Consider the following 27,310-nt stretch of genomic DNA (forward strand, 5'->3'; position numbering starts at 1 on the left):
CAAGACTGGTGGCACAGTGGAGCCAGGCGCAGGGAGTAGACTGGACGACTCAAGGTGAAGGACAGGAACGCCCCCCGGCATAGCCGGCGTGCCAAGGAAGTTGCCCGCCTGGCTGACAGCCCAAAAAGGGGCGTTTGCCAGGCTGAGGCTTGGGCAACACATAAGAGGGTATATTAGGCCACATGGGCCTGTCACCGCTTCGATGTGCGCCCTTGCACCGTAGCTACATTTCTCCATTCACCGGCATGGTAGGGAATGAAGTCCAGCTACCTGCTAGGGGGAGAAAGCTGACTAGGCGCGTCAGAAGGCGGGTGAGCACGAGAGGGTATATTAGGCCAAAAGGGCCTGTCACCACTTCAACGTGCGCCTTCGCACCGTAGCTGTGTCTCTCCGTTCATCGGCGTGGTAGGGAATAAAGTCCGGCTACCAGCTGGTGGGAGAAAACCTGCCTAGGTGCGTTTCCGTAGGTTGTACCGGTGGCGTGGCCTGGGGCCAGCCGTATCACGGTTTGCCTGCGGTTCGTTGACCGCCTCCCCCTCTCCCCAGTCGTTGCTACGGGCAACGAAAGGTTTGAGGTCCGAGACGTGAACTGGACCGCCGACTGGTCTCCCTTGGGAGTCAGCCAGCTTGTATACCAGAGGGGACATTTTGGTCTCCACTCGGTACGGGCCCAACCATTTGGCCGACAGGGAGGCAGAGATGCCTTTGGCGGCGTCACTCAAGACATGGTTGCGTCTGAGGACGAGATCGCCGACACCATAGTGCACGTCCCTATGTGACCGGTCGTACTGGGCTTTTTGTCCAGCTCGCGCTTTTGCCAGGTTGGAACGGGCCAGGTCAAGGGCCGCGTCCATCCGTGAGCGCAGTTCCGCCGCGTAGCCGGAAAGGCCGGCTTTCGTGGCGCACGCCCCGCTGCCGGTCCGCAGAACGCGGTCCATGGGGTTTGGCAGCTCTCTCCCGAAGTTGAGGAAAGCGGGCGTGTACCCAGTCGAACGGTTCACCGTGGACCGCAAGGAGAAGCCTATCTCGTTAAGACAGACATCCCAATCCCTATGTTGCTGGGCAAAGGCCGCGAGCAAGGGCTTGAGGTTCCGGTTAATCCGTTCTGTCGGGTTGGCCTGTGGGTGATACGTGGTTGTCTTGCGGTGCTTAATGCCAAAGGCAGCACACGCATCCACGAACACCTTGGCCGTGAAGTAGGACGCGTTGTCCGTTATCAGCTCCGCCGGAAAGCCAAAGCGGGTAAAGACCTCGGTCAACTTGTCCCAGATTGCGCGTGCCGTTAACTTCCGAAGGGGAAAAAGTTCAACCCATTTCGTGAAGTGATCTGTGACAGCCAGGAGAAAAACGTAGCCTCGCCGGTTTCTGGGAAAAGGTCCCATAATGTCACAGGCCGCGACTTGCCAGGGTAGCTGGCTGTCGATTGGCTGCATGAACCCGGGGGGTTTGCCCGCGCGAGGCTTCACACATTGGCACACGCGGCATGAGCGGGCGTAGTGAAGAGCGTCACGCTTCATGCCTGGCCAGGTAGCGGAGCGGCACAACTTTTGGAAAGCCTTAAGGCCACTCGCATGTCCGGCCACCCGCGAGTCGTGGAAATAGCTCAGGGTGGCTTTCCTTAGACTGCGGGTTATCACCACCTAGAAAGACTCCTGGGGAGCCTCCTCAGATGGGATATAGCGCAGGAGAGCTTTATCGGCGCCAAGCAGATACGTATCCAACGTGCCCGCAGCAATACTAGCTGTCCGGGTACGCCCGGCGGCTTTGCCGCCCCACTCCTCTTGGGAGCTCGGCTCTTGGAGCCTGTCAACGATTTCTATTTACAAAACGGGTCGTTCTGCTTAAGCAGATACGGATCCCACGTGCCCGCAACAATACAAGCTGCGTGGCACTCGGCGCCAACAGCAATACCAGCTGTCCGGGTGCGCCCGGCGGCTTTGCCGCCCTGCCCCTCTTGGGAGCTCGGCTCTTGGAGCCCGTCAACGATTGCTATTTACAAAATGGATCGCTCTGCTGAGCCTTTAGCAGCTCTTGCCTGCTGAAGACAATACCCGATGAGGTAGCGGGATCCACCAGGTAAACGTCCTCTCCCGGGGCTGGCAATCCGAGGATCGCTTCGCCGTCGGGGGTCGCGCCTTTCGAGCCATTGGAGACACAGGCTCCGGTCTCTACTAAGTGCATGAGGTTCGCGCCTTTTGAGCCATTGGAGACTGAGGCTCCGGCTTCTACCTTGTGCGAATGCTCACGGGAGTGGCGGACCAAAGGCTTAAACGCCGAAACGGGGGCTCGCGACAAGGCGTCCGCCACCACGTTTGAACTCCCTTTCCGGTAGCGCAGAACAAGGTACCACTGCCATGTCAACGCCCAGCGCGCGAGGCGGCCCGATGGCTCGCACAAGCGCTTAAGCCGGATTGTACATCTCCACGGCAAACGGCACTTACGCTAACGCCAACTTCCGGAGAGCAAAAAGGACCAACGGACAGGTGGTCCGCTCAATGCACGACCGACCGAATGGGGCCAGTAAACGGCAAAGAGAAGAGCTGGGCTGCCGCTCCGACAGGCGCATGAGGCCTCACATGACCGGCAGACGGATCGACAGCGGAGCGGGGTGACTCACGCACGTCGAAAATGTCGCTCGGATGCGCGTGAGACAAGCAGTAGGCGGAAAACGCGGCGACTTTGTCGGCTGAGCGAGGAGGCTCGCGCTCGACATTGCTTCCCAGCTGTGCTCGGGACAAGGAGAGGCCAGCGAGCAATTTGCACCAACAGCGAGGCAGGGAGGCTCAGCTGCGGCGCACGGGACACCGAACTGCGCTCGGGGCAAAGGAAGGCCAGCGAGCGAGCTCGCGCCTACGGCGTAGCGGGAAGGCTGCACCGCGGCGTATTGGTCCGAGAAAGGCGCTCGGGACAAAGGTGGGCCAGCGAGCGTATGCGTGCGCGTATCTAAGCAGGGTGGCTCCGATGCGGCACATGGCGCAGTGAACGACGCTCGGGACAAAGGGAGGCCGGCGAGCGTATTCGTGCGAGCATCTAAGCAGGGTGGCTCCGATGCGGCACTTGGCGCGGCGAACGACGCTCGGGACAAAGGGACGCCGGCGAGCGTATTCGTACCGGCATCTAAGCAGGGTGGCTTCGATGCGGCACATGGCGCGGCGAACGACGCTCGGGACAAAGGGAGGCCGGCGAGCGTATTCGTGCGAGCATCTAAGCAGGGTGGCTCCGATGCGGCACTTGGCGCGGCAAACGACGCTCGGGACAAAGGGACGCCGGCGAGCGTATTCGTACGGGCATCTAAGCAGGGTGGCTCCGATGCGGCACATGGCGCGGCGAACGACGCTCGGGACAAAGGGAGGCCGGCGAGCGTATTCGTACCGGCATCTAAGCAGGGTGGCTCCGATGCGGCACATGGCGCAGTGAACGACGCTCGGGACAAAGGGAGGCCGGCGAGCGTATTCGTACCGGCATCTAAGCAGGGTGGCTCCGATGCGGCACATGGCGCGGCGAACGACGCTCGAGACAAAGGGAGGCCGGCGAGCGTATTCGTACCGGCATCTAAGCAGGGTGGCTCCGATGCGGCACATGGCGCAGCGAATGACGCTCGGGACAAAGGGAGGCCGGCGAGCGTATTCGTACCGGCATCTAAGCAGGGTGGCTCCGATGCGGCACGTTGGGCACAACTGAGCTCGGGACAAAGGCCAGCGAGCGGAGACAGCACGCCGGAGGGGCTAGTAGGCACCTGCTCCCCGCGCGTCTCAAACAGTTGATAAAACCCGTAACTGGCGTGGCTATATAGGACTAGCGTACACATCCGAGCTGTCGACATCACCTAGGGCGCTCCAAGGAAGGGATCGCTCCCGGTGGCCGAAAGCATAGGGTCGCGAAGGCGAACCTACCTCGTGCTATCGGTGTCGTTCGCTCCGAAGGACGATAAGTCCGCAGCCAGGGGGTAAGGCAGGAACGAGGGCCGTTAAGGGGCCTGCTCTGATGCCATGCCGAAACCGCGTTGGGCGCCAGTTATGTGGAGATGGGTTTGCACGAGGCTTACCCTACGAGCGACGGTCAGGAAAGGGCACGACGCTCCTCCACTCCGCAACGCACAAAGGCGCTACGGCAGGGTTCGTCGACTCTCCGACACGGCGCAGAGAAGGCTCCGGAGTCAGATCGCCAACAAACACGGGTTTATTCACCCAAGGTACAGCTCAGTGCTACAGTCACGGCGCTTACGGGCCAAGGCTCGCCGCAAGACCGATCGAGTACGCGCGCCCGCTGCGCTAGGGCTAACCGGGTAGCGGTCCGCCAAGCGCGATAACGAGAGTGTCGCGAGAACAAAGGTCTCATGTAACCACCTCGTTGCGAGCCTGAGAGCCTCTCTCTGCCGCGGCGAGGAAGCGCTCAGCGGACGAGAGCTCGGGTGGAGAGGGTGCCCGGGGGCCGCCGCGTGGGAGGCCAATCAGGGCGCGTCCCGGTGACGTACGTGTCTCGCGGGGCAAGCCCAATTTCGGGGGGGAAGAAGCACGGTTTGCGCGGGAAAGTAAGTCCGGCGCGCTAGCCGTGTCCGCCATGTTGCCGTTACGGCGGCGGTCCCCGGGGATCGAGCTAAGCGCCACGCGCGAGCTGGGGGACGAGGCGCGGGAAGGCACCTCGATCCCCACAAGGTGCAGAAGGCACGAGTCCTTAACACGCCGTTTGGGGCTGCGCGCAAAAACATAGTTCCGATGCTTCTACAGTGGAGTCTCGTTGATATGATTCTGCATAATACGTTTTTCGGTATAATACGTTTTCGTTCTTTTCCCGGCCAATGTCTTATAGGAGTAATGAATTTTGGATGATATGTTTTATTTTCCGGTTCCCGTGAAGATCATATCCATGAGATTCCACTGATCCACAACAAAGTATTCATGACCATTCGATGCTGCGTTCGCTGTGCATGGCCTCCGAGATCTTGCGACACAGGCAGTGGCCAGCCACAGGCGCTGCTTGATCTCGACGGTTATAGATTACGAATGTTTACTTGTACTTCTGTGTCTTCCATAGATGGTGCCACATCACTAGTTGGGGTTGGGCGTATGTGTAGTGCATAATGTACGGAGAGTTCTCCGTTCTCCAAGTTTGCATGTAGTGTTGCCATTGGTGGCTATTTTGTGCCAGACTGGCTACATTTTGGGAGTGCATGACACTTAAAATTTTAGGTTGGCTTCCTCTGCCTTCCTGGCTACTTTTGACTTATATTTCGACGTATATTACTGCCATTTCCTCATGCTCATGCATGTCAAAGCACGCATGGGTGCCTACAAAGTTTTTGCTACGTGTGCCTTGGCCTCCACCTTTTGTCATCTTTTCTTTCTATCATTGACACATGTTGAATTCCTTGCTCATGTTTACTATTGCATTTTTGGTTAGCAGCGCGACGATCTACATGGAAACGAGAGAGAAGGACAGGACAGGATTTTAAGTGTTAACTGCAAGTACTGCAAATTCAAGATACTATTGCACTTATGGCACGTGGCTCGTTTGCAATGTCATGGTGCATTTGCAGGCTAAAGAACTGGGAAGTTTGGTTGAGAGACACCACCATGACACCAAGTCTGATTGCATGCAGGGTGTCACCGGCCAAACATGGAACCAGTGTTAACTGCAAGTACTGAAAATTCAAGATTTGTCCACATTTTTAAGACCTGCTTAAGCACGCCAAAACCAAGAAGCACCATAAATGTGTGATTATTTCATCTTCACAACAAGAACTACGACAATACATACTGTCTGCCACGCCACCTATGACAGGCTCGTCAATTAGAAATTGCCCTTTATGTTGCTGTGCATGCATCTATAAAAGCCGTTAATGAACTTGGCAAGATTCTGGAAAGTTTTCAGCTGCACATAATGAAATGCACGGCTATCATCAGGAATGTTTGTTCTTTCTTTATACAGTCGAACCTGGATATATCGAACCCATATATAATTAATTATTGTGCATAACGAACAGCTGTAAAATCCCCTTGAAACCTTTTGTATTAAATATGTATTTTATATATCGAATTACCTTTATATTGAACTTTTTGTGATCTCCTTCAGATTCGATACATCCGGTTTGACTGTATTTCACGCAGATGATAAATGGTGCAAATCTGAACTGATGGAGTGAATATCATGTGCGGGCAACATAATTCTCTTTTCAGTCCGCTTCTTGAAAACAACAAAGTGTATTGGTTAAATGTTGTGGGGTCTTACTGTCTCACACGAGTACCGACCACCACGGGTTTGAGCTTAGCGAGCCACATGACGGCGTCAGCCGTTGCCTCCAGCATCGCTACGCACATGCCCAGATCGCAAGGGGCTACCGAGCGATGCACACAAGAACACAGTATTACCCTGAGTAACGGAAACCATTTATTTAATCTGGTGGCACCAGCACTGCATAAACGCCCGGGCGGCGAGGAACCAAAGGGGTCCCGCACCAAGGGTGAAAATGCAGACACGGGCGCCTATAGCACGTCGCTGCAAGAGCACAGGCTCAAGCTGGTATATGCTGCTAGGAAAAGGCCCGGCAGCTATGCTACTTGCTCTGGCGATAATGATGGGCCAATTCGCGAAAGCTCGGGCAATCCCCTTAGGCTTGGGCCTTCAGCAAGTGCGGCTCAGTGTGGTACGACCTTGCGTGAGCACTAGGCACTGCTCTTCGGCTTAGGATCAGCACAGAGTACGCTCTCCCCGTACAGGCAAAGGCACTGTGCGCGAGCTCAAGTCCTAGTCACAAAGGTGTCGGAGGACGTGAGGAAAGCATGTACGTACCCTGCGCTGGTCTCGCAGATAAGAGAGCCACGCTCGGCAGTCAGCAGTAGAACACAGCCACATTGGGACGTCAGCACCCCGCCCCCACCGCAAACCGTCACGAGTGGAGCGCCACCTCTGAAACCAGTTGCGAGCGAACGGGAGAGGCTTGGGGACGCCAGAGCAGGTGAAGCCCGCGCAATCGTGCCAGCGCACCTGTCCCCATTGTGTTCATGCCACAACCTCAACCTTGTATATTTAAGTAAATAGGTGCAATTCCCTCCTCCGTCGAATACATGGTCCGCGAGACCCATAACTACTTTGCCCATAGCAGCTGCAGGCAGGAGATCTAAACAAAAAGCTGTACATGTCTTCAGGGGACGAGAAGATCGAACTACCGGCAAAGATCTTCACATTTTTACTAGATGGCACTGACAGAATACTGGCACAGTATCAAGAAAGAGCGTAAGATTGGGCGAGTTGGTATTCCATGTCTTGTACTTAATAGCGCATAAAAAGGGGACGAGGCACAGATGGACGACGCGGACACAGCGCTATGTCGGCGCTATGGCGCTATGTCGACGCGGACACATAGTGCTGTGTCCGCGTCGTCCATCTGTGCCTCGTCCCCTTTTTATGCGCTATTAAGTACAAGACAGTATCAAGCTCTGGCACAGTTCTCCAACAAAACAGAAGATCGCAAATATGATGTCTGCATCTCTCAAGAGATGTACCGAGACCCGAAAAAAAACACGTGTGTGGTGTTTCTTGCATCCATCGCAATGCCGCAGGGCACGTAAACAAAATATTCTATAACAATACCCCTGATCCTTCGTCATGGTTACAAGAGCTTGAAAATTTATATTTGGAAACCTTGCAACGAATTTTGAAGCCATGATTTCAAGGCACAACTGTTCAACGAGCTTCTTGGTGCTGGATTCGGTCAATATGACATTGGTCTTCTTGAGCTTGGAAGCAGCAGAGTCGGGAGGTGTTGTCAGCGATAACGTAGTCAGCCTGGTTGGTAAAATGGTTGCTAATTACTCACGACATTGCAGTATTTATGCATGATGATGCACATTAGTATCCTTGATTTTATACTACTAATCGCATTCATTAGGATGGCGAAAAATCTGGTGCGAAAATAAGAGACTTGGCTACTATTGGCTATTTTGGCTTTAGTTTGTGGGGATGTGCGACTCTCACGCGTCCCCTGATGTTGTTTTCCCCGCATGTCCCCTGTAGTCCGGCTTCTCCGCGTGGCTAAGCCCGGTGGCGGTCGTGGTGGTTGCGGCACATTGCGGGAGGTGGCGCGAGTGTCGCGATGCTAACGCTGCCGAACAGCAGGGTGACTTGGGAGAGAAAGGTCGAGGGCGCTTCCTCTTTGGGTTGGGATCGCTGAGCGACGCGGACATCCCGCGCGTGCGCCGATCCACGCTTTGCGAGATGTCTCGCGTTGCTCGGAGCGGGGCACCGGTACGGACGAACACGGATCGTTCGAGCGCGCCACCGTTCGCGTGACCGCACACGTGAATGACTAGGCGATGGTGTCATAGCATGGGGCGAACGTATTCGCTCGCTATTGGGTCGCGGTGAGTCGGATTTCCTTGATTTGTGGCGCGCCCATGTGAATGTTCTATTGGTAGTAATTCGGCTAGCGTGTATTAGTGTAATAAAGGTGCAATAAATGCTCTTGTGATTGTTTACACTACTGTGTTGTTTCTTTGTCCCAAGAGCATGTGTGAGACCCCACATCTGGCTGCCCAACGTGGACCTCTTGGGGCATCGGACGATAATTTTAAGTTTTCCTCGGTTCGAGATGTTTCAACCGAAGCGTAGTCCTAGCGTGGATTTTGATCGCTGGTGTCGGCGGTGTGCTTTCTTGAGCGAGGCGACGGTTGCTGTAGCGTGTTTGAACTTTTCAACATGCTACGCCTTTTCGCGAGTGTTTTGTTGAAGTACTGTACACTCGCCGGTATGAGAGCCACGTGGTCTGCATCCTGGGAGAGCGAGGCCTAGTGCCCGCGGAGCATTGGCAAGCCTGAAGCGAGTGAGTACGGAAGCCTCGTGGGTGGTCCGAATTTCTTATGTAAATAGCTTCTTCTATCTCTTTGACTTCGGAAGTCGCGGCTCAGGGAGCCCGGTGGCCGCAGGCCACGGGTGCTGCTACGGGCTGACTGGTATTGCGGCCTGGCACCGGGCGCTCCGACACCGCCTGGGATGGTGGGCGCCGTCAACTCGGATGCTGTGTGCACCGAGCTGGTTAGGACCACCTCACAGAGCTAACGTCTCCTCGCAGCTGCCAGTTGTGCCCATTTTGGGTGATGTTTTTTTCTTTTGGATGCCGGTTGTTGTCAAAGTAGCGACGCATTAGGCCTAAGGCTTAACAAAGCCGCCTGTCGCACGTGGAGGGACACAACCTGGTGGACCGTTGTGTTGAGGTGTCGCACTTTGCTTCCCTCATTCTAGTTAGCCTCGCACGAATTGAAATTACTCGTTCGACTCAAGAAGGCTAGCTTTGTTCACGTGAACTTAGCATCTGAAATGCCATCTGAAATTTTGCTAGTCGAATTGAACATTGTACCACGTGGGCGATGCGTATGCCGAATTCCTCTCCCTAGCACTACTTTAGTGTTGGTCGAGTGCGTTGAGTGTACGCAGCGTGAGTGGAGTCACCCCTGGTTTGCTGTCACCTGCACATCGTCAGCGCTGCTGCCCGCGGCCAAGCATTTCTATGGGCCTAAGCTTTCGTAATTTCAATCCTAAAATTGACCTTTGCCGGATACAATTAAACCTGCTTATAACGAACCTCCATATAACGAATTCCTGGATATAACGAAGTTTTTCTATTCCCCGCCGTTACTCCATAGAAGCACATGTATTTGAGACCTCTACGTAACGAAGTGGCAGCGGGAGACCCCCTCGATATAATGAATTTTGCCCTCCGACAATCTAGAGATTTTGCGCCAAATTTTCTCATTTTTGCGCGAGCAGCAACCGGAAGCACCTTCTCCGCCACGACGGAATGCGAAGACAGCGCACGTGTGCGTGTGTGAGGCGGACCTGCATCCTTCGACCGCGATCTTGCCGCCGCGGGCGTGACCTTTCCCCCTCCCTTCGTTCAAACCTGATCCTGCCGCTTGTTGCAGCTGGCCTAGCCCGCCAAGCCGGCACTCTCCTTTTCCAGTTGATGTTGCCGACGCACTGGTACACGCTGTGACACATCACACTCGATGAGCGCGGATACGCGCTGTCAAACGCTAGCAGCGTGTGGAAGCACCGCTAGAGAAGTGAGCGAAGTGACCTTCGTGCTGCTGTCTATCGCTTCAATGCAAACTGAGCGCCGAGAACACACAGCACGTACAAAGCTACGAGCCGCAGACGCACCTACACTGCTGGACTTTGCCCCAACGCAGATCGCTTTCAAGATACGGCCCGCGCGACCGCGCGCCGCCGCTCAGTACGCAGTTGATGCCAGAGTATGGTACAACGCCACCCTGCTATCCCTCCCCTCTGGCTACTTCTCCAGTGCCTCGAGCGCAACGGAAGAAGGCGTGCTTCCTACCTGCTTTTCTTGCGCGTGAGATTTAGACGCGGTCGTCGGCTCCCCTCACACGTTTTCACTCGCACATACAGCATACGGCACGCGGCAACTGCGTTATCGCCCTTGGACTTTATACGGAATATCTATGAGCCAAAACCAATTTTAGGGCCACATCGCGTCATAGACACCATCTTTATATAGCAAATATGGATCTCAAGGGTCATACTTTTGCTAGCGGAAACCGAAAATACGTCATAGTTGTCACCCCCGGCACTTTGGGCAGCCAATGCCATCGTCAAGCCACCAAGCCAAGCGACATGAAAAGTCAAAATGGCCGCTCGGGCTGGTGTGGTGTCGCAGTTCGCAACGTATGATGCGGGAACGGTCCCACAGTTGCGACGCAACACCGGGGTTACCAATGCATTGGGTTCTATGGGAGCTGTGCTGGGACCCGCCGAAAACGACGTAACAGCCGGGAAAACGCAGCCCCCGGGAACGTAACAGCGGGATTCTACTGTAACACTATACGACGCTACGACGCCATCGTGACGCTCGCTCTTCCTTTCCGATACCTCGCGCTTGTGCAAAACGACACGCGTCCACGCATCCGGTACCTGGTGTGATATTCCAAGGATGAGTGCTTGTCCGAAAACGGAAAACAGGTGCGCGTTACAATTGAGGGCGCGTTAGAATCGAGTAAATACAGTAAGCGTTTCTTTTTCAAATTTGCGTGCCGAACCTGCATATAACGAAATCCTCTTTATAATGAAGTTTTTTGGGAATTTGTCAATTTCGTTATATCCAGGTTTAACTGTAGTTCAAACTTGACCAGCCCGCATGCACGCGCCTGACCCCTATGGTGTCTTTCATATTTTTTTTTTTCCAGGGAACTGGGCCGGAAATTGCCTGCGTATAGTGCAATCGAATACGAAACTAAAACCGCGTTGGCGGCGTTCATATGCTTTACCGCATAACATGGCTGTATTGCAGTGAGGCTGACTATAAGAAACTGCGCGGCAAACTTTACTTAAGGAAACCAACCACCATTGTGCAACGTATATTAAACACTTGTCCATTTTCTTTTGCAAAAAAAATAGGGTAAGTATTAGACTCCTACTTTTTCTTGAGCTTTTATGTCATTTCTACTCTAGTTTTCTACTTTGAATGCATAGAAAGTGGGCACGCATTTGATTTGGGGGTATGGCTACAATCATGAAAATACTGGCAAATGAATCGGTTGTATGTTTTGTCATTCCTTCTGCATATTGTTTAATTTGACCCGTCGGATAATTAGATCAATTTTGCCCGTCCTGTCAGAGTTGAGTTAACTGAAATCGACTGTATTATATAGCATCAGGAAGTCTCATTGCAGCTGGCATCAAGTGTGTAGTGCTCACCGATAAAAAGATTTCACAAAGATAATAAAAAAAAATAAACAATAGCATGTGGATCCAATGAGTGAATGCACGCAGCCACGGAAACCTTCCGCCCTGCACATTGATGAACTCTCAAGGCAGTGCACATATTCCCTAAAAGGAAAAACACTGAATGCAGGCGCAGAAACATATTGAACATTCTGAAGTACACCTTTTGGGGGGGTCTCATAACACTCAAGAATACCGACCACCGTCAGTACGGGCTTAGTGAGCCCTCAGGGCCACATTAACTGTCGCCTCGCATAATATAGCACACCACTTTGCTGCCAATATGTAATCTTGCAGTGAACATAGAGCTACTGCAGCAAAACCCAGTGGACATATCTATTCAGAACGAGCAATGATATATGAATAGCATTGGATAGGTGGACACTAGGCATGCTTCGCACAATGTTGTGCCTTCAACCATCTCCTCCAGCAGCAGCTCACGCTTTCCTTTTGTTCACTGCAAAAGAGCTACTTGAGCTCACAGGGGTAGAGATTTCAGCGAGTTGGTACTCTGTGACGCATCCTTGGCAATAGAACAACTCAGAATGAGTGAAGGAAAAAAAAGAAGGCCACATTCTCTTGGAGGTGCCAAGTTTCTTGGCACCATGTGGTGGACCACCTCAGGGTCTGCCAGCTACCACGCTGTTTAGGCCAAGAATAATAAAATATGTCTCAACTAGTTTTAATAGAGCAGCAAACGGCCGCATGCACTTGAGCAAGTTCTAACACCAATTATTAAAGAGTGCTTTGTGCCAACTTTCTCAGAACAGTTCTATTCAGTTTCTCCACCTTTGTCTGTCCCCCTCTCAAAGGCACACCTGTTTGAGTGAACAAGCCTCTTTTAATGTTAAGGGGCCCGTGTTTTGATAAATTTTTATGTCGTGCAGAAAAGGAAAGTATTTCCTTTTTAATGTTAATTTCAACACTTTTAGTTTTATTTTTCAGATATATAGTTTTGGCATTGTAATCTTGTCACATATGAACGTTTCCTGTTGCCCCTGTCAAAGTGCTATTATCGGGCACAGACCCCGTCAAGCCTTTCTTTGGATTTTAATTTCGTTACTATGAAATCACGGATAAACACACTTTGTTATATTGAGGTTAAAGGTACGTACATGGTTTTCTATGGACATCAAGTTATAGTTATGTAAGGTTTTGTGGCACAAAAGCAACTAAGGCTATGATGCGCCATGCACAGGATGGGACATCAAGTTATGAAAGATTAAGTATTTCGTTACATCAATTTTGTTTATGGTGAAGGTTGTTATATCAAGGCTTAACTGTACTCCATTGAAATAAAGCATGGTAATTTTAGACTTACTTTGTTATAGCAGATAATTTGTTATATCTGTGTTACATTGACTTTCGACTCTATCCTATATTCATTATAAGTGTACATGCTGATATTGGTGGGGGGAAAAAAAAACAAAACAAGATCGAGTTTTATGTTCACTTTGTTTATGTGTATATTATTTATTTATTTATTTATTTATTTATTTATTTATTTATTTATTTATTTATTTATTTATTTATTGTACCCTCGGGGCCAGTGGCATTACAGAGGGGAGTGGGTTAGGGGAAAAAAAAGAAAGCAATGAAGTGTGCACATCATGGTAAGTTTCTGGCAATTAAATTTTAGCTAAATGCAGCAAATCAAGATGTGCAATATAAAGATAAATAATTTCAGGTACCTTCTAAGTCCATGATGAAATACAACACATATCTTGGCAGCTTTAGTAAAATGTGCAAGCATAGTGAAATTTCTATGTGTGCAATATTTACTAAAGCTGTGCAAAATTAAAATTGTCAGTGATTAGCGATTGACGCTGCCGAGCCAGGAAGCTGGTTCTAAGCCTCTGAACTATACTGGATGAATGACAGCTGACTGAATTTTGTTTAGCACGACATAGTTCCGAGTTTATGTGGAAGGTCAATAAGAGTTGAGATGTGCGAAGAGAGTGCAATTATTGCCTAGTCATGGGGGTAAAATCGACGCTCGTTATTCAACATATTGTGATAATTCAGCGAAAAAGGTCCGTTATATCCAAAGTCTGTTCTGTCCAAAATTCTATCCAAAATTAGGTCGCGGTATGTCGTGAAATGGCGGAACTTGGTATATACCGCCATCTAACCCATTGGCTATCGCAAAAACTATATAAACAGTGAAATTAAAATAAACAGCTCTAGATAAACGGGTTTATGTGGTAGTTGTACAGCCATGTGGCACTTCATCGTCCTGCGTTCTCCAGGTGCTGGTACTGACAAACGGCAGTATTCCTGCACTAGAGCATACATACACCCGCATAACAGCAATTTTAACACGACCAGCCAGCACTGCCGGCACGGCAACGCTGGCTGGTTGATGTTGGGTTGGTTGATGAGATGAGAAATAAAGCGTTTTCAATACAATGCATTTTGCAATCATTGGCAGTGGTTTTTGAAGTGCCATATGCTACGCTACGCTTTGAAGCTGGTTAGGTCTAGCGAAACCCTTGGCACCTTCTCTGTACTGAGCTACAGTGGTGGGCGGCTATGGACCTGGCAATGGCTATGGTTCTTTACTCCTTGCCCTCTCATCCATCCGTGACGTTGACGCTCGTATTGTATACTGCAAGCGAACGTTAACGTCGCAGAGCATTGCTGGGCGCCATGTCTACCTATACCACGTCCCGGGTCACCGCGGCGTCCTCGGAAACGAGCTCGCGGATTCCGCTGCTTCATCAGCAGCCACCACGGGTCTTTTGCGGGAAGTTTGTCTGTCATTACGTTCGTGTGGCAAGGCGTCTGGCAACGCGAGGGCGCCGGCACATCTCTGTATCAATGGCTCCCCAGTGTTCACGCTATTCCTGAGTGGTGTCCTCCTCGCCGTTCGCTAGTACATCTCCTCACGGGTCACGGGCATTTTGTGCCCTACTTATTCCGTTTTCATCTGCACGCCAACAATCTGCGCGCGTGTGGGACGCCGTGTGAGGACATATCTCACTACTTGCTGGCTTGTCCTAACACCGCACAGATTGTTGGTCAATTGCGTACTGCAGTTCGGGTTGCTTCCATCACTCCTCCTACTTACCCACTGTTACTGCGCTCGAGGAAAACCCGCGCATTGCTTACCCGCCTTTCCATTCTTATAGCGCGGTCAGTCCCCACCTTGCCTCCCGCTCCAGCTGTTTTGCCTGACGCCTTTTAATTTTTTTCCCTATCATCTTCATGTTTTCACATATTAATTTTGCATGTTTGTTTCTGGCCATCACCACTGTTTATGCCAACTATGGCGGGGGAACCCCGTGGCCGATGCCTCAAGCTGCATGCGTCATTGTCATCGTTTACTGCTCCCCCTTTCTACCCTCTCCCTGTGCTTTCTTTTCCTGTCTGTTATATTCCTTGCGTTTTGCCTTGGTCTTTCCCTTTTGTTCTGTCTTTTTCTTTCTTCTTTTTCTATTTCGTCCTGCAGCCACCCGTGTGCCGCTGAGCTGCCCACCATCAACTGGCCGCCTTCTGCTTGGTTCCTGGCATCAGCGAGGCGCTGCCTAACACGTGGCATTTTAATGCGTCTTAATAAATGGGGTCGGGCGGTTTCCGTGGATCACTGCCGGGGATTTTTTTTTTATTCTCCTTCCAGGAGCTTGTTTGGTTTTCTGCATTCGGCCCTTTTTACCATGTAATCACTGAGCGCAGGCACTTCGCCTTTCATAATTGCCTGCTTTGTCTCCGAGACCTTTTTTTTAATTTTTAATTGGCTTTCTTTAAATTTCCATTTGGGTTGCTTCGGTAACTCCTTTTCATTTATTTCCTATTGGCCTTATACCTGCCATACCTCTCTGGTGGTGCGGGTTTGCCCCATTTTATTTTTTTATTTTTTTTTCATCTCCGGGGCAAAGAACAAAGCTATGGACCGCTTAACTTAAGTGGTCAGTGTGAAAATTCCCCACCAGCAGGGCGTTGCATGCCGTTGCGGGAAATGTGCCGCTACGGTATTCATACCTACAGAAAAAACGCATTTTCTCAAATTCCGTTAGTGGGTGGAAATAGTTGCATGCAGTACACTGCCGCACGCACGCAACAGTGGAGCGCGGGTCCCTTACTTCCAGGACAGCACTGGGTACAGAAATACTTTCCTCTCGTCCGCCGACACCTATGTGTCTAGAACCTGAGCTCGCGCACAGTGCCTTTGCCCATGCGGTGAGCACGTACTTTGTGTTGATCCTTTCCGGATGCTAAGCTGAAGAGCGATGCCTAGTGCTCGCAAGGATTCGTACCACGCTGAACTGCACTTATTGGCGGCCCAAGCCGAAGGAGATTGCCCGAGCGCTCGCAAGTTGGCCCGTTGGCTATTGCAAGTAGCATAGCCGCTGGGACTTTTCCTAGCGGCGTGCGTGTCCTGGCTGGAGCCTTTTCTCTCCCAGCGACGTGCTAGCGGCATGTCGCTGTCTGTATTCCCTGTATTTCCCTGTCGGTATTTTCTCGTTTGGCGCGGGAGCCCTTTGGTTCTGACGCCGCCCAGGACCAGGTGTTTGTGTAGTGTTGGGTGCCACCAGAGACAATAAACGGTTTCTGTGAAGTCAGGGCAATACTGTTTTCTTGCGTGTGTAGCGCTCGGTAGCCCCTTTGCGACCTGAGTGCGTGCACAGCAGCGCGCTAGAGGAAACGGTTTACACGACCCTGTGGCTCGCTAAGCTCTAACCCTAACCCTAAAGGCCCGTATCGGAGCGCGGGCCAGCGTCGTTCGCGGCCAGCCACGCTACGCCAGTTGCGCTGCGCCAGCCAAAACGCCATCTCTTCTATACTCTGACGCGCGCGCTGTCGGCTGTTATCTTCGGAGCATGCGCAGAATGATCCCAAGCCCGTGCGCCGCTTTGAACGGCTGTCTGCAACCGTCGGCGAAGCGGCGTGGGCGCCTTTATTTCTTCGCGCGAAATGCATTCTGGGTTGGCACAGTCGGCGCGACCAACGCGCGAATGAGTCAGGAGCCAATTCAGCGCCGGGCCCGTCTGGGCGCGTCGAAGCCGCCGGTTACGTTGGCTGCGTCGGTGCGCTCGATTATAGAGTGGTTCATTTTCGCCAGCGTGACGTAGCGTGTGTGCGCGCACTCACGTTACGTCGGACTATAAACGGCCCTTAAGACCCCACAAGCTTCATGCATGTAAAACGCCGTTTTCCTTCTATTTTTTCTCCGAAGGCACCATAGAGCTGCAGGACCATAAAACACTTGCAGCTGTTCCCGCCCAAACAGACCAGCAGTGTGGGGATTACGTTCGTCCATTTCGCTGCAGCGCCATAACACAACACGATTTGGGCATTCGGGCGGCAGCCTGCAGACGTCGCTTTCGAACTACACGTGCGCAAGCCGCCGCTTTCCCTCTCTTTTTTCTTCACGGTCACCGTAGAACAGTAGGACCTTAAATTACTTCCTGCTGCTTCCCGCTCAAACAGACCAGGAGTGCGCGGATTGCGTTAGTCCATTTCGCTGCGGCGCCATAGCGCAACACGATTTGGGCATTGTGGCAGCATTACGCAGAAGTTGTTTTCGAACTTGATTGTGTGTCACAAACTTGTTAGTCTCCCTCTTTTTGTGATTCTGTATAGGTTTAAGCTGTGCTTTCATGCAAAGCTACCAATTGTCCTGGTTGAAATTGCTAAGTTATATCTCTAGACATGATTTCTGGCAGGAAACGCTTCGTGACGGAAGTCGCCAGAGTGAGTCATCTGCAACCGGTCGCCTTGGACCAGCGAGTGTGGTCCTGCTAGAGGGCCAGCCTCCGAACCACCAAATGGTGGTCACCATGGCTGTTGGCACATCACAGGCACTAGGCTCCAGCCGTGGCTGGGGTCCAACGGCACGGCATGCGGCCCTGATGTCAGTGGGGGCCGTGCACATTGACATACCGCAGCACCCCGTGGTGCTTCACAGCATGGTCACTCGCTCAAGCAAGCAGCTGTCCACCACTCTACAGGAACTACGCCGCAGTGCTCCGGGGCGCACAGCTCAGCGGCCACCCATGGAAGAGAGAACCCTGGTGAGGACTTTAGACTGTGTGAATATTGAATATGCAGATACATTTATTAGTAAGGGTGTGTGAATAGCGAAATTTTCAAATTGAATATGAATATTTAAAGAAAGGCTTCAGATAGTGAATGAGGTATTGAATATTTTTATCACTTATCAACAATGTAAAATATAAATACTACCATGTAGCCTGTTTAGCCACACATGGCTTATTTACGTTATTTGTTACATCATCATTATCATCAGCCTATCTTTCTGTCCACTGCAGGACGAAGGCCTCTCCCTGCGATCTCCAATTACCCCTGTCTTGCGCTAGCTGATTCCAACTTGCGCCTGCAAATTTCCTAACTTCATCACCCCACCTAGTAAGCTTGTAAATGAGAACAAAGGAAATATGACTATCTGTTTCACTATGACAATGACAGTAATTCAACAAAGAAAAAGCACTTCTGCTAGTACATGTAGAATTGTTGTGCTCATTGAAAGCATTGCCATACAGTACCACACAGTTTTAAAGGGATTGCCCTAATAATAAGTTCATTTGCCTAAATATAGAGAGGAAATTCGTAAGCTGCTTAAGGCGGGACATGTGTCATTATGAACTGAAAAGCATAAATTATTTCCTCCATGCGTTCGCTCGCAAACTTGTGTGCCTGCACAACAACTGTTGTTCTCCTGTGGCAGAAGCATTCACGAGACTGTCCAACTGCATCAGTATTTCCACCTGTTGACTTCAAAAACTCTTCTGTCCCTTAGTATCCAAACACAACGAATATTCACCAACTTTGAATAGAGAACTCTCATATAGAATATTGTGAATTGAATGGTAATAACTATTGGATTTGTATGTGAAATTTCAAATATTTGCACACCCCTCTTTATCAGCAAGTTTCTTTATCATGTTTAAACATCACAATTGAGTTGCCCACAGTAAAAACTAGTAAGTCTAGAAAGTAGGGGTGTACGAATACGGAATAGTCGATTTCAAATCGAACATCAAATCGAATTAAGAAAGAAATCCAAATATTCAGTCGAATATAAGAAAATTTATCACAAAGTTTAATGCTTAACAAATTCTGTGCTAGAAAACACAGTGCTGTACATGCCAGTGAGTCTACTAATTTTGCTTAACAAGGATGTTGCAAACTATCAGTAACTTAGGTAATGTGGGAAACAACTCGATCCTGCAGTCCATGCCAGCAGGCTCCAATCTCCGAAGGCTGTGCCCAATGGCGCCCAGCAGCAGCTCGCGCGGCCCTTGCGCCATAGCTCGCACGTCCCTCGTCTTCTTCGTCCACAGTTGGCTCTGATGCCACCAATCATGTCAGCTTTCCCACAGTACCTAGGAATCAAGATGTAGAGTATGATGCACTCTTATTAAAGGAAACAACAAATTAATATGCCAGTACTGATCACAGCTGGTATCAGTAGTGACGGCGGTTGCAAGTACTCACGAGTTGCTAAGCCTCTCCTATTTCCTGCGCTGATATCCCACTGTGCCGGTACTGCCAACCTGTGAAACCATTTTAATGCGAAAGCATTAAAAGGAGGCAGAAGAGGTTTTAGAATTAAAAGATTTACGGTGGTTTGGAAGGCTGATGCACTATAATTTGTGGGGTCACACATGCTCTTGAGACAAAGGAACGACAACACACTAGTGTAAACAATCAGAAGGGCATTTATTGCGCCTTTCAGGCACTAATGCACGCTAGCCGAATTACTACGCATAGAACATTCACATGGGCGCTCGACAAATCAAGGAAGTCGGACTCACCGCGACCGGATAGTGAGCGAATATGTTAGCCCCATACTATGACACCATCGCCTAGTCGTTCACGTGTACGGTCATGCGAACAGTGGCGCGTTTGAACGATCCATGTTCGTCCATACTGGTGCCCTAGCCATGCGAGACGGTCTCGTGAAGCGTGGATCGGCGCACGCGCGGGACGTCGGCATTGCTCACCGATCCCAACCCGAAGAGGAAGCACCTTCGACCTTTCGCTCCCAAGTCACCCCGCCGTTCGGTGGCATTAGCATTGCGACATCCACAACATGCGAGCCGACATTGTCATTGGGGTTCACCGCTGACTTCCGTTGGTCGCAGCACCACCTCTGCAGGATCGATGGCACGACTCCAGCCCAGGACACCGGAAACGGCGATGCAGAAGTCTGCACGAGCAAACGTCACACACGCAGACGCGCCCTGCTGGCGAGAGCCGCAGCAGTTGTTGGTGACTGCCGGCTCTTTTCCCAGCAGCCGAGGGTTGCGAGCCGGACACAAGCGGCCGCCGAAATCGCTGTGCTGAATTGGCCACAGGCATCTGCATCGCCTGGGGTAGCTCGATTGTAGTCCGGGGCAGCAGCGCTGACGATGTGCAGGTGACAGCAAACCAGGGGTGACTCCACTCATGCTGTGTACACTCGATCCACGCACTCGACAAACACTAAATTAGTGCAAGGGAGAGGAATTTGGCATACGCATCGCCCACGTTGTACGATGTTCAATTCAGCTAGCAAAATTTCGTGCGGCATTTCAGATGCTAAGTTCACGTGAACAAAGCTTACATTCTTGAGTCGAACAAGAATTTCAATTCGTGCGAGGCTAACTAAAATGCGGGAAACAAAGTGCGACACCTCAACACCACGGTCCACCAGGTTGTGTCCCTCAACATGCGACAGGCAGCTTTGTAAAGCCTAAGCATAATGCGTCGCTACTTTGACATCTGGCATCCCCCCCCCAAAAAAACATCACCCAAAATGGGCACAACAGGCAGCCGCGAGGAGACGTTAGCTCTGTGAGGTGGTCCTACCCAGCTCGGTGCACACAGCATCCGAGTTGACGGCGCCCACCGTCCCAGACGATGTCGGAACGCCCGGTGCCAGGCCGCAATACCAGACAGCCCGTAGCGGCACCCGTGGCCCGCGGCCACCCGGCTCCCTGAGCCACGACTTCCGAAGTCAAAGAGATAGAAGAAACTATTTACAAAAGAAATTCGGACCACCCACGAGGCTTCCATACTCACTCGCTTCAGGCTTGCCAATGCTCCGCAAGCGCTAGGCCTCACTCTCCCAGGATGCAGACCACGTGGCTCTCGTACCGACAAGTGTGCTTCAACAAAACACTCTCAAAAAGGCTTAGCATGTTGAAAAGTTCAAACACGCTACAGCAACCATCGCCTCACTTAAGAAAGCACACCACTTACGCTAGCGATCAAAATCCATGCTAGGACTACGCTTCGGTTGAAACAAAGGTTGTCTTGAACCGAGCAAAACTGTTAAAATTATCGTCCGATGGCCCAAGAGGTCCACGTTGGGCAGCCAGATGTGGGGTCACACATGCTCTTGGCACAAAGGAACGACAACGGAGTAGTGTAAACAATCAAAAGGGCATTTTTTGCGCCTTTCATACACTATTGCAAGCTAGCCAAATTACTGCGCATGGAACATTCACATGGGCGCGCGTCAAATCAAGGAAGTCCGATTCACCGCGACCGGATAGCGAGCGAATATGCTCACCCCATGCTTTGACACCATCGGCTAGTCGTTCACGTGCACGGTCACGCGAACGGTGGCGCGTTCAAACAATCCGTGTTCGTCCATACCGGTGCCCTAGCCACGCGAGACGGTCTCGCAAAGCGTGGATTGGCGCACGCGCGGGACATCCGCATCGCTCACCGATCCCAACCCGAAGAGGAAGCGCTTTCAACCTTTCGCTCCCAAGTCACCCCGCCATTCGGTGGCGTTATCATCGCGACACTCTCGGTATCTCTCGCAATGCGCCGCAACCACCACGACCGCCGCCGACGCTTAGCCATGCGGAGAAGCCGGATTACAGGAGACGCGAGCTATGTGGGGAAAACAACATCAGGGGACGCGTGAGAGTCGCACATCCCCACAAATTCAACTCCTGTCATTATTTTCTCGATTATGTTCGTAGTGGCACCGCAATCACAGTTGAAATTTTCGTTTAAGCTCCGCCCCTGTCGCGCGCCGAGCGTAGCAACAAAAGACTGGGTGCGAGGATGATGTCAATACAAGGGTCACGTGAAAGCTCTATTCAAATCACACTCCTCGCCAATACCCAAGATGATGTCATGATCGTCTTCGTCATTAGAGCCAGTTAAACGACCTGCGGTGTCTCCCGTAGACGCTACGGCTTGTTTCTGCTAACTTAAAGCAACTAGCTGTGTCTTCTGGTGTGTTAAACTATGATTTTAATATTGAGGGGGTGAAAAACAATAATAATTTGTTGAAAGCTCACTTTTATTTAAAAGTGCTTTAGCTGCTCTTTAAGGGCCCCGTGTCGCGCACAAAATCTCGTGTCGGCGTCCACTCCCACCGGCATGTTCCGTCAGAAAAAATCATCCCGAACCAATATCCTGCAGGCCCTCTGCGTGGTGCTCAGGTGTTACTGAAATAATTGAATTTCTCGAAGTAAAATGCATAAGAAAATTTGTAAATTTCTAAACACAACCTACTGACATGATAACGTCTTATTGTAATTTGAATATACAAGAAAATAGTTTGAATATATGAGAAAACATAATTCTCTCATGGCAGAAACTTCACAGACCCTTTTTTCCTTGCTTACGGGGGTATGAACCATTGATGAGTCACTCCTTGTAGCCTCTGCCTTGTGGGGGTATCATCCATTGCCCTGCACTGCCACCAGGTTCGGGGTCGGCCTCAACGGTGCCCGATAATGCTATCGCGTTCCACTCTTAAAGGCGAAGCTTAAGCGTCCTCCAAGATTTTTCTCCTAAATTGGACAAAGAAATTCCCCAGCTTTTCCTACATTTATGTAAGATACATTTGTTCAGTTTGTCAATATGGTTTTTGTGAAGGTATACTTTTTTGATATGCTAATAATAGACTAAAAACTTGGTAGTTTCAATTTATTTCCAAGCTTGTTTTATAAACAAATAATGATATCGCTACACTCAGAGGGAAATGATGTTCCAGTGCAAGCCATGCTTACAAGAATTATTCTTGCTAACAACACAGCCTCCTGCTTGAAACTACATTCAAGAAGGTGTTAGCATGTTTATACTCGCTCCACATGCAAAACAATCTTGAACAACAGCGAAATGCCCATATTGACACAGAATCGTATTTAAATTGTATGGAAGCGGGCACAGGATTACATAATGTAGCAATGTCAAAACAGTGTGTCCCTTCACGACATCAATATATAAAGTATGTGCAATAAATTTTTCTTCCGTGCTGTGATGTACTGACATAGCAGCACCACGTTTGCACGCTTACGAGGCATTTGCAGCAAAGCACACAAGTATGCGTTCGATCTTTTTATTTCTACTATACCAAAATTCACCCAAACACATGACCACTGAGATTCTACAATGCGAGTTTGTGGCTCAGCCTATAGACGGTAAATTTAACTGCATTGTCGGCTACGCAGTGCCCTGACTGCCTAGTCCTGCTCAGTGCTAGGTATATATATGTCCGCTTATGCCGAGATTTGCAGGTGCTGCTTTGTTTGGCATAGCAGCATATGTTTGTTTTGCCGGTTACCGATAAATATTCAATTTAATGGGGGATGTCCACACCTTGTTGTTTACTTGACAAGAAGCGTTCACTGTACCACAATATGACCACAAGTCATACTCCACATGCTAAAGTAATTTGGGCTGACTGAAATCAAAACAGACCGTCATGTCAGCAATTCCACGTATCAGTCATTGCGGCATTGGAGCAGTGGTTTCTCAAGTCTGAGTTTTTTTTTCCTCCATGTCATAGCACAAATTTCCCCTAGATTTGGAAAATTTTTTCTAAGCAAAGCCTAGAATCTCTGGCACCAAGATCTAGGGAAATTTTCATAGAGTTGGCAGCGCACCACTGCATGCATCTCTGGTGACACTGCGTCCTGAAGACTACTTGTGCGCATGTTCGAGCAGAGGCAGCATGATTGCCTACCTTTGCACAACCAAACACGCCTATAAATTAAGTAAGGGTGTGCGAATACCAAACAGTTGATTTCGAATCAAATCAATAAAAAGAAAGCCGAATATAGAATTAAATATTGACGCGAAATAAGTTGGCACGTGGTGACACTGGCCCCTTGAGGCGAGAACGACGAAGTTCGTGGTTGCGCGCGCGCTCTCCGAGGTCCAGCCATTATTAAAGGCTGACGTGTTTTTTGCCTATCTGTTTCTGGTCAACTATTCTAGCTGTACTAGCTGGGTGACATTTCTGGTGGAAGTGCTGGGTACGGTCGATGTTAAGATCTCCGGAGCGTACCCCAGACCTAAGCCCGGCGAGTAGTTCGGCCGAGCTTACCCCTGTGCACCTATGTACCAGCCGACGTCTCCAAGGACTCCAGCCACAGCATGGTCTGCTACCCGAACGAAGTAGAATGACGAACCAACCACCTCCTGCCGCTACTGCAGCATCGCACGTGTTCGTCAATCAGATCCGGGCGCCGAATCGTTTCCACGGGAGTGCTTCAGAGGACGCCAACGACTGGCTTGACCATTTTGACCGGGTCGCCAACGTCAATGACTGCACACACGAGCGTAAGCTTCGCTACGTGTACTTCGCTCTTGAAGATTCCGCAAAAATATGGTTTGAGAACCACGAGGCGACACTGATGTCATGGGAAGAATTTCGTCGGCAGTTCCTCAATGCCTTCGCCAGCGCGGACAGGAAGGAGAGGGCGGAGTTAGCAATGGAGTCGAGAATTCAAGGCCCGAATGAGCGAGTGACGGCGTACGTAGAAGACATGAATCGGCTCTTCAGATGTGTGGACCCCTCTATGACTGAAGTCAAGAAGGTGCGCCACCTAATGCGCGGCATCAAAGAGGACATCTTTGCTGGCCTCATTCGAAATCCGCCGCCGACAGTGGCAGAGTTCCACGACGAAGCCACCACCATGGAAAAGGCCCTTCAACAGCGGGCCAGGCAATACAACCGCGACGTAGTGATTTCAAGGGAGCTGTCTGCCGTTACCCTCGGCAATGACGTCGGCGCCTTGCGAGAACTCATCAGGGCTGTCATCAAGGAGGAACTGCAGAAGATGCAGACGACCGCTGCCTCTGTGGGACAACTTTCCATTGCGGAAATGGTGTGCGCCGAGGTCCGACAGGCCGTCCATGTTCCTGAACAGTACGAGGCACCACAGCAGAGACCGCGTCCTGAAATGAGTTACGCAGAAGCAGTACGCCGTCCACCACCCTCAAGTGCGTATAGCATGGTGCACCCCGCTCAGCAATTGGACGTTAGCTTCAGGCCTCGCAGCACACCGCACATGGCCGAAGCAAGAACTAGGAAGAGCGACGTCTGGCGCACCGCAGACTACAAGCCCCTTTGTTACCATTGTGGCGAACCCGGGCACTTCTACAGAATGTGTCCTTATCGTCATGTGGGGCTCCGAGGATTCGCCCCAAATGCACCTCGTCCACGACCTGGTGAGCGGCCGCCGGAAATAGAGAGTTTCGTCGCGAATCGTCGCAATGGTGATCAATGATGGCACGAGCCCCGTTCGTCGTCTCCTGCTCGTTACAGGTCACCATCACCAAGCCAAGCCTTCTCTCGCGGCGCTCTCAGACGCCGCTCGCCTAGCCCGACGGCTCGGGAAAACTGAGTTCAGCGACCTCCGGAGGTGAGGCCGCTGACGTCGACTGTGCGCAAGATCCTCCACTACGACGACAACGACGAAAACAGAACGACACAGATGTACAGACGCAGTCAAACAGCGTACGAGAGGTAATAACGTCGAACATTCCCGTCACTGTAGACGACGAAGAAATAACAGCGTTAATCGACACTGGAGCGGACACCTCAGTTATGAGCATGGACCTTGCCTGCAAGCTGAAGAAAGTTTCTACCGAGTGGACTAGGTCGCAGATTCGCACTGCAGGAGGCCATCTGCTAACCCCGGTAGGAAGATGCAAAGCGCGAGTGAGCATTCGTGGATTTACGTACCTCGGAGATTTCGTTATCCTCCCAAGCTGTTCGAGGGACCTCATTCTGGGAATGGACTTTCTGCAGGCTAATGGAGCTGTGAGAAACTTACAAAAGTCGCTGGTAACGTTTTCAACGGCGCAGGCCTTAGCAGGGAGCAGCACTGACGACACGTATGTCAACGCCTTGAGGATTGTCGACGAGAACATCACGGTGCCGCCAAGGAGCAGCGTATTGACCCTCGTAACCTGCGAAGCATTCGACGACTATGAGGGTATTGCCCAGGCAAATATCCCGCTGTTGCTCGAAAGACACATCTGCATCGCCCGGGGCCTTGTTCGAATACAGAATAAGTGCTCGCAAGTTTTGTTGACGAACTTCTGCCATGAGTATCAGCACGTACCTCAAGGTACAGCTGTGGCCTTTCTGAACGACATTGCTGACTTCTCCGACGTCGGCACGTTACAAGTGACTTCACCGGATGCAACAACTCACGCCAGCCTGAGTACCCGCGTCCACATTAATGCTGACTTAGCAGATGTACAGAAGGATCAGCTACTGGGCCTAGTGACAGAATTCTCTGGCTGTTTTTCCACAGAACCTAAAGTCCAGCGCACCTCCATTACGGAACACCGGATAGTTACAGAGGAGTCGGCGCGGCCTGTTCGTCAGCACCCGTACCGCATGTCACCTATGGAGCAGGAGGCGATTAAGCGTCAAGTTTGAAGAAATGCTCAATGATGACGTCATCCAGCCGTCGACAAGTCCGTGGGCGTCGCCTGTCGTACTAGTAAGAAAGAAAGACAACACGCTCCGCTTCTGCGTTGACTACAGACTCCTTAACCGAGTCACCAAACGCGACGTTTGCCCCCTGCCACGGATCGATGACGCTTTGGACCGTCTGCGTCATGCTGAGTTCTTTACTTCGTTAGACCGAAAGTCAGCGTACTGGCAAATCGAAGTGGACGAGCGTGACCGGGAAAAAACCGCCTTCGTGACTCCCGACGGGCTATACGAATTTAAAGTCCTGCCTTTCGGTCTCTGTTCCGCTCCTGCTACGTTTCAACGAATGATGGACACTGTACTCGTCGGACTAAAGTGTGCGGGCTCGCTCTACGTCTCTTCGCGCGGCGTCGGTAAATCGCCCCAAAAGCGGGCTTCACGACGAGGCGCGACGGCGTGCGGCGATAGACCCACCGCAGGTTCGAGCACCGAGCCTAAAGGCCTGGCCGGCTCTTGCCGTACGTATAAAGCCCCCTCCCAGGAATGCGAGACTTCCAGGACAATTAACGCATTTATTGCTTAAAACACTTCACCAGTAAATACAAAATTGCACTCTAAAGCACGGAGCACACTCAGCACCCGTGGTCCCCGATGGCGGGGAAAGGCAGGTTCCGCGCCGCGTCGAACAATGGTTCGCACATGCGTGCCGAGATGCGTTCGCAAGACACTGCCTAGCGCTTTTCCGCCACCGACTCTGGTCAGCGACGGTTCGGACACGCAGAATGTGACGCACCGAGCGCCTGCGACTACCGCAAGGGCGGAACACAGAGCCGCTCAGCAAGCCACACTCACGCAAGTGGGCAAAGCATGTGAATGTCCCAAGGCCGTGGCGTTGGGGACACAAATAGATGGTCGCTCACATACCTT

General features: G+C 51.2%; 1 protein-coding gene across 1 annotated transcript in view; it reads left to right on the forward strand.

Moving 5' to 3' along the window:
- The window catches only part of LOC119448019 (transmembrane protein KIAA1109 homolog), a 431,927-nt gene that overhangs the window by 97,050 nt on the left and 307,567 nt on the right, over positions 1 to 27,310 (forward strand). The window contains exon 9 of the mRNA XM_049665124.1: positions 17,403 to 17,750. Coding sequence (XP_049521081.1) covers positions 17,403 to 17,750 — 348 coding nt within the window. The remainder of the gene's footprint in view (positions 1 to 17,402; positions 17,751 to 27,310) is intronic.

Source organism: Dermacentor silvarum, chromosome 4 (assembly GCF_013339745.2).
Source record: "Dermacentor silvarum isolate Dsil-2018 chromosome 4, BIME_Dsil_1.4, whole genome shotgun sequence".
NCBI classification, from domain to species: Eukaryota; Metazoa; Arthropoda; class Arachnida; order Ixodida; family Ixodidae; genus Dermacentor; species Dermacentor silvarum.